Source organism: Amblyomma mixtum, chromosome 8 (genome assembly GCF_055824585.1).
Source record: "Amblyomma mixtum isolate Tamu chromosome 8, ASM5582458v1, whole genome shotgun sequence".
Lineage (NCBI taxonomy): Eukaryota > Metazoa > Arthropoda > Arachnida > Ixodida > Ixodidae > Amblyomma > Amblyomma mixtum.
In genome coordinates this window covers 60,205,842-60,221,888 of record NC_143019.1, presented here as the reverse complement: position 1 = coordinate 60,221,888, position 16,047 = coordinate 60,205,842, and the positions used below count along the sequence as shown (strand labels likewise).

General features: G+C 43.6%; 3 protein-coding genes across 3 annotated transcripts; 1 reads left to right on the top strand and 2 right to left on the bottom strand.

Moving 5' to 3' along the window:
* Positions 1-1,653: 1,653 nt before the first annotated feature.
* On the bottom strand, positions 1,654-8,371 carry LOC149332682 (cilia- and flagella-associated protein 36-like). Its single transcript, XM_089558267.1, has 9 exons — positions 8,149-8,371; positions 8,001-8,062; positions 7,446-7,553; positions 7,129-7,358; positions 4,447-4,588; positions 4,252-4,371; positions 2,862-3,147; positions 1,861-1,941; positions 1,654-1,791 (listed from the first exon to the last, which is right to left on the bottom strand). Exons 1-8 carry the CDS (start codon positions 8,258-8,260, stop codon positions 1,934-1,936), a joined length of 1,068 nt encoding a protein of 355 aa, XP_089414393.1. The 5' UTR covers positions 8,261-8,371; the 3' UTR covers positions 1,654-1,791; positions 1,861-1,933.
* A 314-nt stretch (positions 8,372-8,685) lies between these two features.
* On the top strand, positions 8,686-14,478 carry PIG-H (Phosphatidylinositol glycan anchor biosynthesis class H). Its single transcript, XM_089558271.1, has 5 exons — positions 8,686-9,096; positions 9,167-9,245; positions 9,304-9,431; positions 10,844-10,921; positions 11,499-14,478. The coding sequence occupies exons 1-5, from the start codon at positions 8,830-8,832 to the stop codon at positions 11,574-11,576; spliced, it is 630 nt and encodes a 209-aa protein (XP_089414397.1). The 5' UTR covers positions 8,686-8,829; the 3' UTR covers positions 11,577-14,478.
* Positions 12,361-16,012, bottom strand: LOC149332680 (uncharacterized). The gene is made up of 7 exons (XM_089558273.1): positions 15,918-16,012; positions 15,804-15,840; positions 15,656-15,740; positions 15,415-15,570; positions 15,133-15,329; positions 14,838-15,070; positions 12,361-12,438 (listed from the first exon to the last, which is right to left on the bottom strand). The coding sequence occupies exons 1-7, from the start codon at positions 15,977-15,979 to the stop codon at positions 12,393-12,395; spliced, it is 816 nt and encodes a 271-aa protein (XP_089414399.1). The 5' UTR covers positions 15,980-16,012; the 3' UTR covers positions 12,361-12,392.
* Between the last annotated feature and the right edge of the window lie 35 nt (positions 16,013-16,047).

Genomic DNA, 16,047 nt, shown 5'->3' with positions numbered 1-16,047 from the left:
TTCTGTTATGCTTTGGCAAGCATGGTTATCGTTTTTGTCAACAGGTGAGGTAAGGTTTGGTACAGCAAACGTGGGGCAGGTGAATGTTGCAATTCTCCACATTTCTCTGTTGGTAGATCAGCAGTTGTGAACCATTCTTTGCTCTGAATAATTCAAATGTGCATTCACCTGAAACAGGTTGGGAGTGTTCAGTGAAGTGAGCTAATGCAGTTTGTGTGCCATCAGACATTAAAGGGGCACTGAAATACCTGAGGAGAGCATATAAACTTGCTCAGTCACTGCATTGTGTTGTCTTAAACGCCCGAGCCAAATGATACGCTTTCAGATGCAGCAGTGAACCCACAACTGCATGCAAAAGTTGACGAGCTCTTTGGAAGACTGAGGTGGTCACAAGAGTTGTTCATGTGAGCTCTGCAGAGCAGATGCTGAAGTGAGTGGGGGTCTGACATGGAAACCCTAGAATGCCTTGCTGCATTACGATGTCATCCTCGCCCTATAGCACATTTGATAATTGGCTACAACCATGAAATATAACTTGGCATTCATATATATATATATATAAAGTAAAGGTTTAACCTGGTCCCATCACATTCATCATGTTACTAATTATGCAAATCAAGTTCTCGAGTACTTACGACTAACTTATCTTTAGTTCCTTGTTCCATAAAACTTGTTGCTTATAAGTCCAAAACTTGAGTTTGCATGTGCAGCGTATGATCCTTTCAATGCTAACCTTATCACTATGCTCAAGTCTGTACAGAACAGTGTTGTCAGATTCATTTGTTTGGATTACTCTAATCACACTAGCGTTTCTGCACTGAAATCCGAGCTTGGTCTTCCCACGCTAGCCTGCTGTCTTTCCTTGTATCACTGATTTTATCACACCTTTAACCACGGCGGCCCCCGTATCACACACGCTCATCGGATATCTCGGTAACTCCCACCCTAACGCCGTCTACCCCGAGCAGTCTCGCACTGTAACATATCAGCAGTCTTTCTTCCTTAGAACAGCCAACGACTGGAATGGCCTTCCATCCGAGGTGGCGATCATCATCGATCCAGTTCATTTCAAATCCGCCATCAAAGGTCATCCATGTCCAAAATAATCCAATTTTGTCAGCCCACCCCTCATGTCCTTGTGGACCTTTGAGGAATAATAAACTGGTGGTGGATGTGAAATCAGCAGGTGACCATAGGTAATTAAAAGTGTAGCTCTTCTGCATTTTAGAACAAAGGTAGGACCAGTTTCTTGTATGGTGGTGTATAGGTCTGCAGAGCAGAATGGTTGGGAACAAATGCAAGTTACTGACACCACAGCTGAAATCAAAAAGGAATGGGCGTAGGCAGGTTGCATAAAGCGAAGGAAAGATAAGCGATGGTCCGTTGGAATAACAATGGATTTCAAAAGAGGATAAGCACAGCACTACTGGATGCCAAGAGAGTGGCAGGCAGATGAGATTAGCAAGTCTCTGGGGATAATTTTCGGGGCAGGGTTTAATTGAAGGAATTTCCGGAGCCCTCCACTACGGCGTCTCTCATAGCCTCAGTTGCTTTGGGACGTTAAACCCCATAAACCAACCAACCGTTATCGGAGAGGCCTCCATCTTGCATTGGGCATAGGCTGCTGGTGATAAAATTGGTTTGATCTCAGGATGACATGTTCCAAGAGCTTTGAGCACTGGGAACATTGGCAACATTTAGCATTTATTAAGCCTGTCTTGCATAGCATACAAGTTTAAAATACTTTTGATGAAGTGCAGTCTTCTATGCATGGACGCCTTGGCTTGGGTTCTGCAAGGCAAAAACAAAATTTCATATTTCTGCAAACATTTCTTAAAGGCCCTCTTCCTAAACACTTACAGGATGTTGCAAGCTTTGTTCTCAACATTGTTGCTTCCACATTGTTATCACAGGAAAGGGCAGGGCGCAAGCGCTATGAATCTGGAAGAAATGGGGTTTTAAATATCAGTCCCGACAGCAGTGCTCTATGGTGATAACTTCATGGCTTTTGTGTGGTGGGAAGAGCTCGTTTTGAACTAAAGGACATGTTGCAAATGCAGTTAACCTATAGTTCTGGTGCCTGAAAGGCCTGGGTGGCAACAGTGCTATACAGACCTTTCCCTTTTGAAGATGGCATGAGCTGGTCAGTGTCACTCGGCCACGCTTGGTGCGGAAAATTTTTACAATACCATCACTTTGCATACTCCGCATATTGCCTGGTGCACTAGTGAGAAGATGCGCATTGCACCTGCTTGCATGTCCATTGAACTACAATGCATCCAACTGAGTTTGCTCTTGTGTGAAGATTGAACTGAGCTTCAGGAATTGTATTAGACCTCCACTTTGGGCAACTTAAAAGAGCTGTAAAAGTAACTATGGTGCCTTTGTCAGCTGGGGAGCACCGAAGTCGTGCAGAAGAACAGCCTTTTGCTTCTCTCTAAAAGAACATACTGTGACGAAAGTATGCCAGGCCACGTATGTTTTCTTTCTTGACGCACATGACCGCACTGTCCAAGGCAGTGATGGCCTGAAATTCCTATTTCACGCCGTTTCTCCCTGCAGCAGCTTGAAAACACTAGCAGTCTGGAAAAAGAGAATTGCGGTTCTTAAAAGTTACCTGAAACGTTGTAGCAATTCCCTTTTTGCCAAATTTTATTCCTCAAATTTCGGGGAAATTGCCCAAAATGGAACATGCTGGTTCAAGCAAATAAGTGTGCGCTTTCACTTCCCTAAAGAATTGCTCTAATATATTCTCGGCACCAGCAACAGGCTCCTCGTTAACATGGTATAAGCATAAACGTCATGTCGTAAACATTTGGTCATGAATGATCACTCTTAAAGCCTCTCAGCAAAGGTTTTACCTATGACTTCAGCCTTGAGACGAGCAGCGAGTGACTTGCGGAAGGCGAGGTTCCCCTGTTCAGGTGTGCTGGGCGTCTCGAGTGTCACGGTGCCTTCGAGGGCAGCCCTGGCAGCCCGAGCAGAGCGCGGACGTTGCGGTTCGTCTCGCTCGAGCGTGTTGTTGAGTTGCTTTTCGCGCTCGGCACGTTTCAGTGCCACCAGCTTGTCTCGCTGACTACGCAGATATTCTCGCCGCTGGTTAACTTCTTCGGTGGTCGCCCGGTGCCGCCAGGCAAGCTCGTCATCCTGAAAAGAAAAGTGTCGCAAAGCATAGCGCACAATATCGTTAATCTGAAGCCATATGCAACCAAAACCAAATGCTGGTCACTGTGCGTGACTGAAACAGTCTTCTTACGTGGCTAAAAGGTTAAAAATACCATCAGTTCCTCTTGCATCCTGGTAACTGGTCACATGTGAAGTTGTCTTCCTACATTTTTTTAGCACCTTATGTGAATTGCAACATGTACCGTCTTTGTCAAAAGTAACCAGGCTGCATGGTTTGCTTCTAGCCCGTACAGCGGAGTCCTTACAGCTTCCCTGAAGCTGGAATGGTCGTTAAAGGGAAGGACTAGGGGTTTTCTTATCTTCCAACACCTTTTGATCTTTAGGAAAGCCACAAGCACTCCACTACACAAGCTAGAAGCAAATCATGCAGCCTGGTTACTTTTGACAAAGACTGTACACACACGCATTTCCAAGTTCACTCCCATAAGCAACAAGCGTGATTTAAGTGGAGGGCCATGCCTGGTCACAATTTAGTGTTGCATCATGGACTTGGGCGACTGAGGAGCTTTCTGATGTTTGTTTGGGCAGTGCTCAAAAAATAACCGAACATGAGCACCTAGACTAGGTCAGTCGAGCAAGGCATGAAATCTCTTGAAGTACACTTACTGGCGTTAGGTAAAGGTTCAGAATAACCACAACTGCATCAATTATAGCAGACCCATATTCAATGTGCCTGTGCATGGTTCTACAATGTTACTATTCTTTTAGCCAGGCATTGTGGATCCTAAGCTTAAATTTCCATTTATACGAGTCTTTTAAACTTGTGTATGAGTGGAAAACATGAAAAAACTCTGCAGGAGAGATGCAAGATTTTAAATAGCACCTGCACTGGAATTGAAGTTACAAACTGCACATTTAATTTACGATTGAAGTGACATATTTTGATGTTGCCACTAAACTGGAAAATATGGCACGTCCTTGCAGGTATAATTGGAATCATCGACTGTCTACTGGTCACACTGTGTGACACAAATTAATGCAGAGTACATAGCTGGCCCATTTGGCTGTAATGTTTTTGTGAATATTGATTTGAAACTCGAGACACTAGCAAGTAGTGTTCAGTACCTCGACAGCAGGTGCATGCTCTTCACTGGCTACTTCGTTGTTTGGCTGTTCTTTGGGCACAGTCTCGTGACTCTCAGTCTGAGTTGGTGGTGGTGGCTCGGCAAGGGACATCTTAAGCGCCTGCAAAGTTGGCAGTGAGATTTTGCATCTTTCAGTATTTCACTCCACACAGCTCAGAATTTGCGTCTCGTGTACCTTGTCCAAAAGTTCTTTCTCCCTGGTCTTCTCTGCTTCAAGACGCTGCTTCTCCAAGAGAGTGGCCTGAATGGCCTCTTGAAGAAGCTTCTCTTCCATAGTCTCTCGTTCTTTAGCTGTTGTCTCTTCCTCCAGTGATTTCCTGAAAAAGGTGGTACCAGCATGTCACACTCTGAACATTGAAAACAGGAGTAGAACAATGTAGATTTGAGTGCATTTCATCACTACTCCATTTGTGGGGAGCCTACATAACCTGTCTACATGCAGACCACATCTTTGTGCAACTTTTTGAAGGTAGCTGTAGACTGGCTTGCTGGGTGTTAAGTGCTTAGCGTAGTGACATTGGTGAATGACTCATTACAAATACTGTGGAAGTGTTTTGCTCATTGTGGACAACATATTAGAGCTGGTGGATATCACTTGAGGGTGGTAGTACGAGGGGGTACCCAAAAGTAACCGGACTTTATTTTGTTTGAACTTATTTGTTCACATTTTCAGCACAGACCTTCAATATCCTTCAGAGTACTCTTTACTTACAATGGTACGTTTGTCCATTCTTTCATTCCATTTTTCAAAACATTGTTTAAATTCGTCTTTTGTAATGCTTGACAGTACCTCCGTCGCTTTTTTCTTCACCTCAGCAACATCAGCGAAATGCTTTCCATTCACCTGTTTTTTCATTCTACGAAACAAAGAAAGTAGCACGTGGCAAGGTCGGGTGAGTATGAGGGTTGAGGAACAGAGGTCATGCCATTTTTGGTCCCAATTTGTCGTAGAGACAGGGCTGTGTGAGCAGGGGCATTGCCATGGTGGAAAAACCAGTCACCCGTCTGCCACAAATCAGGCTGCTTCCACCAAACACTGTTGCCCAATCTTTTCAAAACATCCAAGCAGAAAGCCTGGTTAACTGCCTGGCCCTGCAGAACAAATTCTGAATAGACTACTCCTCTCACGTCGAATAAACAAATCAGCATTGTTTTGAGGTTTGGTCTCAAATGACGAGCTTTCTTGAGGCGAGGTTAATTTGGAAGTTTTCCATTGGCATGACTGTTGCTTTGATTCAGGATTTAATTCAGGAACACTTGAGTTGTCCCCATAGCATCGTCCTTGAACGTCTTTCTGAATATTTCAAGAGTTTCCGTTCCACTTTTTCTGAGAAAAAATCTGAATTTCACCGGTGCACGCAGTTCACGAAAATCAGCCATTGCAAAAACGACACTCACACAAAACGGTCGTCACACTAAAACTCTGCCTAAACTAGTCTGACCTCCTTCAGCGACGGCACTCGGCTTACTGACTCTGAAATGTTCGTTCTATGCACTGCTAGCGACAAAACGCAGTACCACAGAAGCTGTGCCGATTCAAAATATTAGTCCGGTTTCTTTTGGGTACCCCCTCGTATGTGGAGGATTAGAGGCACTGAAATGGTTTCCAGGTTATTATAGTGTAATTATTCTTAGCCCTGTATATTGAAAGATACGCTTCTGTTCACTGGATGTGGAAGCGGGCTCAGCCGACATGGTGGCAGCCATTTTGTCAGTTAGCTGCTTGACCAAAGTAGCCAACCTCGGTTACCGATAGATATGGTTAGTGGCATCTGAAATGGTTTCCAGGTTATTATAGTTTAATTATTCTTAGCCCTGTGTATTGAAAGATAGAATTCTTGTCATAGTCTTCATCGTGTGCGAAAGTGTTAGTTGTGTAGTGTAGTTAACCTACCAGTGTTTCCTTTCTTGGCTGTAGTGTACTTAGGAAGGGGACTTCAGAAAAGCAAAAATGCAATAATTCAGTGGGTTCAGGAAAGTGACCTATCGGTGTCTACTCAACTTGCCAAGTGATAATTAAGGTGAATTGGATTTATTTGGGAACTGTCCGATAAAGGTTAACTCTGCTTCAGGCTATGTCTACTGGCTGAAACCATCTATGCATTCCTATTAAGGCGAAAGCCTTTAATGCCTCATACTGTCGTTAGCAGACGCGTCAGCAGATTTGTCCGCCTTTCGGCGCCACTGCTTAAAAAGAAACTGTGCCGAGGGTGGGAATCGAACCAGGGCATTTGAAGCGGGGACGCTACCACTCCACCACGAAGGCTCAAGGTTCGAGCATGAATAAAGGCGCATCTAGTGAATTCATGGGTTTCATAAATAAAATAAAAGGAATAAAGCCAAGAAAAGGAAAAATAAAAATGAGAAAATAAACAAAAATAAAAGGAAAATAAAATAACATGAAAATAAAAAACAATAAAAATAAATGGAGCAAAAATAAAAAATATGAAAAATAAAAAGTAAATAAAAAACAATGCACCAGGAAACGCTTTCGCCTTGCAGCACTTTAGAGAGCCAAAGTGCCCCCTGAATTTTTTGTTGCAGTCCTGTGGGCACATCAAATATGTGGAAGCAGTATCAAGAGAGTATAAATGGAAATGGCAAATGTAGTTGCCACTAGTGAAAAGTTTATCGTTTATGGGAGTTTAACGTCCCAAAGCGACTCGGACTATGAGGGACGCCGTAGTGAAGGGCTTCAGAAATTTCGACCACCTGGGGTTCTTTAACGTGCACTGACATCGCACAGTACATGGGCCTCTAGAATTTTGCCTCCATTGAAATTCGCCCGCTGCGGCCGGGATTGAACCTGCGTCTTTCGGGTCAGCATCCAAGGCTGGTGAAAAGTGTCAGCACATACTTGATGACATGAGCCATGAGAGCCTCTTCATCATCTTTGCTGTTTTGCTCATCTGTCTTCTCTGTGTCTTCCGTCGCACCCTGTGGTTCACCCTGAAATGAGTCTGGCACCAGGCCATAACGTTGGGCCATGATCTCCAGTGCCTGCAGCTGAAGGTCTATGTTCTTCTGAGTCATCATGCGCTTGAAGATTTCGTAGTCATCTGCCGCCCAGACCTGCTCAAAAAGACCCTGAAAAGGAATGTATCAAAAGCCTTTTATTATCTATATATTTGCACCACCCCAAGGCTGGAATAATTGCAGTGTGCCAATATATACCTGATGAAATTTGGCAGCTATGCCCCTGTTTGGTTTGCCGCAGACTTTCTCAAACTGTTCAGGAGTAATTCCCATGTCCTCCATGTGACTTCCAAGCATAAAGTCAACCTGAAATGTTTAAAATCATTTCCTTGGAAGTGTTACTGTAATGAAGGCGTAGGAATTTTTATTGCGCACATGGGGTTAGGGGTTGCTGTGAAACAGTAAGAGTTTAACTTGATGTACACAGGTCACCACTTCCTTACTACCAAATACCAGTACGTGACCAGGAGCACAGGAGACAGTGATGACATCGTGCGAAGTCGGGTTTAAACTGAATGGTAAAATTGTTATTGTGATGTATGCATATTCATTCCATCTCTGGGCCCGAAACTTCTGCATTAACATGATTCCAACAGATTCGTGTCTGTCAAAGAACATTTGACAGCCTCACACCATATTGACCGTTTTCGGCGTAGATTGGTCAAGTCCAGCTTCAAAAGATGTCGCTATACAAAGCATGCACCCCACTCGGCTAGCTTTGTCTTTTGTTTAACCGCAAACATTTGCCCTCACCAGGTTCTTGTACTCGTTGTGGATCTTGTGGTACTCCTCGTTGTCGCATCCTGGCTCGAATACTGCAACACATCAATGTAGGGTAGCTTTGGCATTGGGGCCGTCGACAGTTTTCAAGTAGTGAGAGGAGAAATTGCAGCGACCTTACCGATGGACTTCTGCTCAACAAAAGTTATGATGGGAATGTTCCAAGCAGGACCCCGCAGGTAACCAACCAAGGACTCAAAAACCCAGGACGATTCATCGTCCTCCGAGGACATCGCGGTGCAGGTGCGTCAGCAGTTTGCACCGCAGGTACGTTGTGTACAAACATTGCGTTGCCATGACAACATCGCTAGCCAGTTGCTTGGCGATCGTCTGGCCTTGGTGAATGAAACTACGCAGCCAGCGTGAGCCAAGGATATGTTTGGCGTGAGGCATTAAGTTAATATAACCAACAATACTTATCAGGCAGGAATATTTCAAGTGCATTCCTTCCGAAAAGCTAACGTCATTATTCTCATAATCCAATTTTTCGCACCAACCGGTGCTACATGAAAGTTACCGGCATCCTCTAAAAACAAGCGCAGCATCAACACGAAATGGCCGCGTTGTTTTGTTCACTCGAGTATTTTTTTTTTAAGTTTCAGATGAGGTCATGAATGAGACCAACGAAGTATTTTTTTTTTTAAGTACGAAACTAACATCAATGGTCACCGCTCTACATTTATCTAACATGGCGGCTTCCTGTAGCGACCTTTCCTTTTTACATTGGAGGCCTTATTAGTATAACCTCCCGGTAATGCTTTGCATGTCGGCTTCACGCTGGCGAATGTAATAATTTGCGGCAATGACTCGGAACAGGAGCGGCAGATTGGCCTCTGACAAAAAATCCACATCTCCAGGCGCGGCTTTCAATGGCGGGGTCGCGCTGCCTCAGTCGCAGCTCCTGTGCGAAAATGTCCGAGGTGAACCTTTGGACTTCTGTGCCATCAGCTACGGCAAAAACCTAGTCCAGGAATACATATTCCGACACCGGGCCTTCAACACCAAGCGCTGGCTCGTCTTAACTCCGCTCTTCCTTCTCTGTTTTCTCCACTGCGGGCTACATACGCGGGTGGGTCCTTGATAGCACTCCCACTTTTTAATTGATTTACGTTATTGTTACTTACCTCTTTATCCGCCAGGGAGTCGACATCCTCGGTGTGTCCCTCGTCGTATTGTGCATACTCTTGGTTGTGAAGCTGCGGCGTCGCGTGAAAGAAGGTGTGTTCGTCCCTTGCATTGTTCGACCGACTCGTGATGTGACCTCTTTCCTGTGCAGAGTCACTCCTAGTGATGAGATCGCTAGGTTTGCAAACGACGACGACATTCGTGACCGGACGGCAGGAGTCGCGGTTCTTCAACAGGGAAAACATCGAGGACGTTGTCATCTCGGAAGCCATATCCATGGTACTGTAGTGTTTAGCTTCGAATCTCGGGGGCTCACTGTACAGCTGTGTCTACGAGCGGAAAGCCGAAGACTAGACGTAGTGGTGTGCTTGTTCTCTCTCTGCTTGTTCCTCTCAAGGCGCACGGCATAACGTTTCTTGAAGGGTGATCAGTGCATTAGTGTAGCCTAGTAGTCGTACCTCGGCAAAATCACGAGTGTTCACTCAGGATCACGCACAAAATTTTGGTCATCCTATGGGCTAATTCAAACTCCTTCTTGCCCTGGCCTGGGCTCGCACGAACACATGAACTCAAACTCATTTAGGCTCGCAACTCATTTGGACTTCGCAACTCATCCGGGGTCAGCCACTCGTTAACTTTGACTCATAGCCCATCTCGGCTCACTCACTTATTTGGACTTTTGCGACTGATCTGGGCTAACTCATTTCGACTCACAACTCATTTGGGTTCACTTACTTGTTTCATCTCAAAAAACACATATGTTCAATAAAGCGCCAAAGTGGCACGCCCCTAAGCCAACCAGGACATACGACAATGGACCCCCCCACCGTGCAGCAACATAACTAAAACTTAGTCAAAGTAGTGTTCCTGCGTATGCTCCCGTAGGGAGCATACGCAGGAACAGGGAACATATACGGGTACACTAAGTGCAAACTTACGACACTGCCCCCTGCTGGCTCATTACCACACTCGCATAAACTAGCTAACAAGAAGGGACAAAAAGCAGTCTTCTTCACTTCAGTGGAATCCTCTTTTTTAGTTGCCCACAGACGTCGCCAAGCTACCTTGCCTTTAAGTGTCCTTAAACACGGTAGTAAATCTTTCCTCCCCTGCACTGTCAGCAAATGAGGAGGGAAAAAAAACTTTAAGTGCGCACCGTTTTTGCAAAAATATATATTATGATCTGAATGTGAGTCCAGACTCACGACCCAGATCATGATTTGATTGAATGTGAATCCGAACTCGCTCATGACTCAAATCATGATCTCAATGTGAGCCTGAGTGAGCCCTAGTGAGTCCGCCGACCTATGCTAATATAGTTGATCCTAAAACCCTTTTGTTTATGCTTGTCATACTGTGTATCATTTTTGACGCATGTCCATTTACAAGTCAACATGTTCAAATTGTGCAGGCTGTGCAAAATTCATTTCCTTTTGTTAGGAACCCTGTTTTTCCTTTTCTCCTTAAGCAGCCTACCTGCAGTGTCGGTCACTGCGAATAATGTCGTGTAGAATGCTATGTATTAAACTTCGAAACAGCTTTTAGAAAGCTTGCATCCCTTTGAGGAGTGCGCAACCTTGGGATCTCATGTCAATTTATACTATATTTGTTCAGCAATTATAAGGGATCTGTATCTAACCCTACTTAAATTGAGAGTAGCTTGGAGACCGCTTCCTTTTTAATATGCGCAGCATAGTGTCATCTTCTACCTGGTGATCCTGCTTCACAATGTGGACTCCAAGGTCCCAAACCTGGTTCCTTTATTTCAAGTGAGTTCTGAAACCGCATCAGTTTCTGAACTTGTAATTTTTGGCTGAATGACGCCGGAATATTGTGTGCGTATTGCAATCACTGGCACCATTTGATGATTTGTTAGATCTTTATCATTACCTTCGGTTAGGTTTTTACCATGATAGCCATTCTTTGATTGGTGGCTCTGATTGGTTCACATGCTTTGGTGAGAGCTGGATATACTTACAGTGAATCATTGTCCTATAGTGACCGAAGACAAAAAGTAAAAAGGGGATGGAACGAAAACATTGAATTTGAATGCTTGTCCCGCTTAAGATTTCCTGGTGGTTCTCCTTTTGTTATTTTCTGCTTGGAAGAACATTGTACATGTGCAATGGCTATCAGCAACCTCGTCATTTTCATAAAGTGTTGTCAACTGAAAACAGTGAAAAGCTCTTCAGTTTTTCAAATTTTGATTACTGCTGTTTTTGTCAGTTGAAATTTCTGTGCAGAACCAAAATTTGTTCATAATTTAAGTGCATGCATGCCTAGTGTGGTAAAAAAATCGTGATGAAGGTTTGGTGTCGTGGCCAAGTCTCTTTCTTTCTACCACAGAACACCATGCCAAGGCTGGATGCTCTGAAGATGGTCTACCGTGGCATTCACGACACCTCTTGGAGCTTGCAGCAGTGAGGCAGTGTCCATGTCCTCCAATGGGAACCACCCGTGTCAACTTTTGCCAACAACCAGTTTACGACAAAGTGTACTGGCACGTTCAAAGGACAGGCCATGTTGACTTTGTATTATTTCTTCTATATTTTTAATGCTATTTTGCGAATCCTTCCTGAGTGCCACTCATTACAAGTGATGCCCCCATTTTTATTTATTAAGCCCCAGTTCAGTAGAGTTGTGAAACTTGCCAAGTTTTTTACCTGTCTTTGTATATAGTGAAATGCACACATTTTTAGGTTTCATATTTGGACCAAAGTATACAACATATCAATTGTGTGTTCTGTTTGAATCACAGGAAAGACAGCTGGTTTAGTGCGCGAACACTAAAGTGGAACACCCGTATGTCTTCGGGATGAGTTGTGAGGTGTGCAGTTTTGATGACCGTGTCATTTTTTTCTTCATGTATCATTGTTGTTTAAGACAAAGTGTTTGTCGTGCATGACCAAAATGTCATCATGCACACGGCATTCACTTGTGTATGTCAGTTACTAGGTCAATACCTCTGAAATCATGCTCATCAATTTCTTTATTAAGCGTACCTTCTCAAGGATTTAGGTGTACTGCAATGTTTTTGCTTCCAATCTCTAACAATGGTTGACCTAAGCCTCTGCTCATAATTTTTCATTTTAAGTGGTCCAAAATTATCCAGCACTTGCATTGTAAGTTTCACACCTTCATGTGTTATGAAGTAAGAAGCAAAGAATGCATTGCCATCTTTTGCCAATCAGCTTGAAAACACTGAACTCCAACCTTTATTGCAGCATTTTCCAATTTGTTTTACGAAATCCAGTTTGATATCTTGCCAAGAACTGCTGAAATGCCCCTGAAAAAAAAAAAAAAAAATGTAGATCATGTTACTTGCTGTTATGGCCAGGGATCTTAAAAGGCAAGCTTGTATCACTTAACAGACCGAAGTGAAGAAAGCGGCATTCATTTTAAAAAGACACTGAGGCCAACTACACTCAGTTATTGCTCTCAGTAAATATTCATTCTCTGGCTCTTTTCGGCTATGTTGATGTTTGTCTGGCAGCAAAAGACGCATTTATTGATGCGAAAATTAGATTTAAAAACTTGTAGAGCTAAGCTTACCGGTTTAGATCATTAATCAGTGAAAGCTGTTATAGGTTTCGTTCAGCCATCTGGCCCTGCATTTGGCCATGGAATCTACATCGTAAGATAAAGCTTAGCTGTGTTAATGCGAATCAGTGAAATCTGATCTGGCCACCCATCACCTCACTGTGAACCCTCTCTCTTCGCTCTCGAAATTTCCCTCTTGTCTCCTAAACATGGAGAGGGAGATTTTCCTCTCTCCACTTTACCACTGTTGGCAATTGGCGGCCATTGAATTAAACTAAATTAAATCATTTAGTAATTAAAGTCTTACAGCTGGCGGTGTAGATTCCATGATAGAACGCAGGGCTGTATGGCTCAACCAAAGCTATAACAGCTTTTGCCGTAAAAACCTTCCAGCCCATCAATTCAGACTCTTGATGTCCGCACCAAAAAGGATGGGCTGCCACTGTTTTGAAGTGAAGTCTTTTCTAGTATATAAAAGTGCCATTTTCGGTGATCGGCGTCTTTGTAGAACATGGTATCCCATCAATACAGCCAACTTCTAGGTGTAAGTTTGTGGCTATTTGTACAAGACATGGCAAAACAAAATGTGTGCAAAGATCTCTGAGAGCCTAACACACTCACTCATTTGCCTGCGAAAGAAAAATTGGTTATAAACATGGTAGAAGCAGTACCGAGATCTACTCGTGTTAATGCCAGCCAATTACCTTTTTCACTTAAACTACCTTCCAAGCCAGCTGGTATCCACTTCTAATAGCTTCAAAACTTAATGCTATGAAGCAGCATCTAGCAATGTATTGTGAATTCTGGTATATAGTCCACGGGCTGTACACACTTAAAAGTTAAAATTTTGAGCCTTGTGGACAATTTATAGATGTGAACTATACAGCATTTACAGTAACATCGGTTATTGGTTATTCGGGGTTTAACGTCCCAAAGCAACTGAGGCTATGAGGGACGCAGTAACATCCAATATAGCATATAGCTCAATGCAATTCTATTACTGCATGCAGGCTATGTAACGAGTACGAATAATCTAGTCAAAGAAAAAAAAAATTTACACCTGATGCGGACTGTGTGCTGGAAAATACAGTAACATGCCTTGTAAAAGATGAGTTCGCACTTAAGGATTCTGCTTTTCCAGTTAAGTGCTAGATTGTTTTGCAGAACTGGTTGGCATGCTGCCTAGTAAGTGATCCAGCCTGAAGGCTTTGGAAGTTGACTTATCCTCATTAATCTTAAGGGTCGTTAAGGGCCAGACTTAACATGTTGAGATGAAAAGTGAGCTTGTTTTCCTTCTTTTTTGCTAAGTGTGCAACATTTGGGAATCGTTCAAGTGAGCTTGTCGTAATGCTTTACTATCATGCTTTTATGGTAACACACTTTTGGAGCAATACTTTGAGGCAACGTTTTATGAGTACACAGTAAAGGAATAATTTCGAAGTCACATTTGAGTTGCATTACACTTTATCAGAGTCTTTTGGCCTGGAATGCTGTGGGTGCTAATTTTTTTTATTCGTGCTTGAGTTTTCATTCCTCTGTGCTGTTAAAAAAACAAAACCTGGCTTGTTGCTAATTTTGTCTTTTTTACCAAACGTAATGTGTAGTCAGATTGTTGTGTAACAAAGTTGACAGAATATGAGTATTAATACTGATGATGATTATTTTATACTTCATATATGTGCTGTTTTCAGCTTCAGGGCTGATATATTAGATCATCAGTGTTGTGAGTACTTGTAACTAATGTTGATCTGTAGATTCGTGATTAAATCATATTGTTTATGAGAAACTTTCAGCAGTGTTATTGTTTTTTAATTGGAATGTGTGTGTGCCTTATCTTGACATTTTGTGCATCTTTAGCATAGTTATTGCTTAGCCGTTGGACAATCATAGTGAATATGCAGCGACAACTACTGCTCCCTAGACTAAAAAGATAAAAAGAAAGAAGCACTGCGTCCTGGTTATGCATGTAAGTATACCATTTCACTAGGTTTATCCAAAGAAACTTAGGTGGTTGAAATTAATTCCAGGTCCTCCACTGTAGTGTCTCTTTTTGCGTTGTACCACCGATGTCATGCCAGAGAAGATTTGCAATGTCATATCAACTATACCATTCTGTCATGGCAGAATGCTTCCTGCTACAATTACCTTTTCAATGTGTCCAGTATTCCACTGCCTACTGTGGATGCTGGAGCAAGACAGCGGCCAGACTGAATGGCCATAGGCCCCATGCCACTTCGGAGAACGCTATTGTCATCGAGGATGATGATGGTGCCATCTTGCCCTTGTTCCACGTTCACAGCTTGATGAAGCACTCTGTAGATTGTGTCGGGTATGTTGTATCGCCTCATGATGAGTTTGCGCCTGGGATAACTTGGCCTCTGAAAATGGTTTTCATATACGTCACATCACTGCTCCAAGTGCCCCCTCTACAAGTCCTTACTACTTGACGGAGGCTGCTCTGAACTTCGTACGACGCTGTGCGCAGCAGGTCACGCCTGGACTGTCCGCGTACCACAGCGCGTGTCCCCGAAAGGTTGTTCTGGCGGATGTGTGCAGGCAGCCTGATTTTGTGTCTCGCCTTATGCAGTGGCGGTTCCTGCTCCTTTGGTGTCGGCACGGAGCTGTCACTTGGCCGTCCTGTGGGGAGATATCGCCATGCTTTTGAAGCTATTTTTTTTTTCGAGTCCACTGAAAAAGAGTTCACTGAAACGAGATCGCTAACCTTCATAACGCGAGACGCTGGGGGTCATCTGTGCTGGGGATGGCAGATCGACGTGCTTTTTCTGGATGCGCAGGAAAAACTCCTGATGGTAGGGTTCGTACGTCACTCCGTCTTTCTCGAAGACCGTTAGCCCACTCATCTTCCACTTGGACAGTTCTTCGCGGTGCTTGTTAAGGCCTAACTTAGTGTCAAACGGACACGCACCTGAGTGCGAAATGTAGCGCAAGCAAGAAAAGGATACGAATGTTTACAACAAATTCTTCGGTGGAAAGACTCGAAGGGCATTGTCCCTCGCGTGCCAGCTGTACTATGGACTCAATAATATCCTGTGTAGCAAAGGAAAGATGTTAGAGAGTGAACCAAATGAAACCGCTAAATGAGGACCTTACCCGTTCGTGGTGTAACATGCCTGCGCTGTCGGGCGGCCTGCATTTACAAGAAAAAACAACCTCTAGTTAGATTTGTACATAAAAGAATTCCTTTCGGCGACCTCTATTTCTCACCATTCAAGTTTGAACTTGTACACGATATTTTCATGCCAGCAAAGTTTGTAGTGAGCGCTCATTGTTTCACTTCTTGACCGTCGTCTGCTTGCAAAGCTGAGCAGTGGCCGCTGATCATAGTGTATGAAAA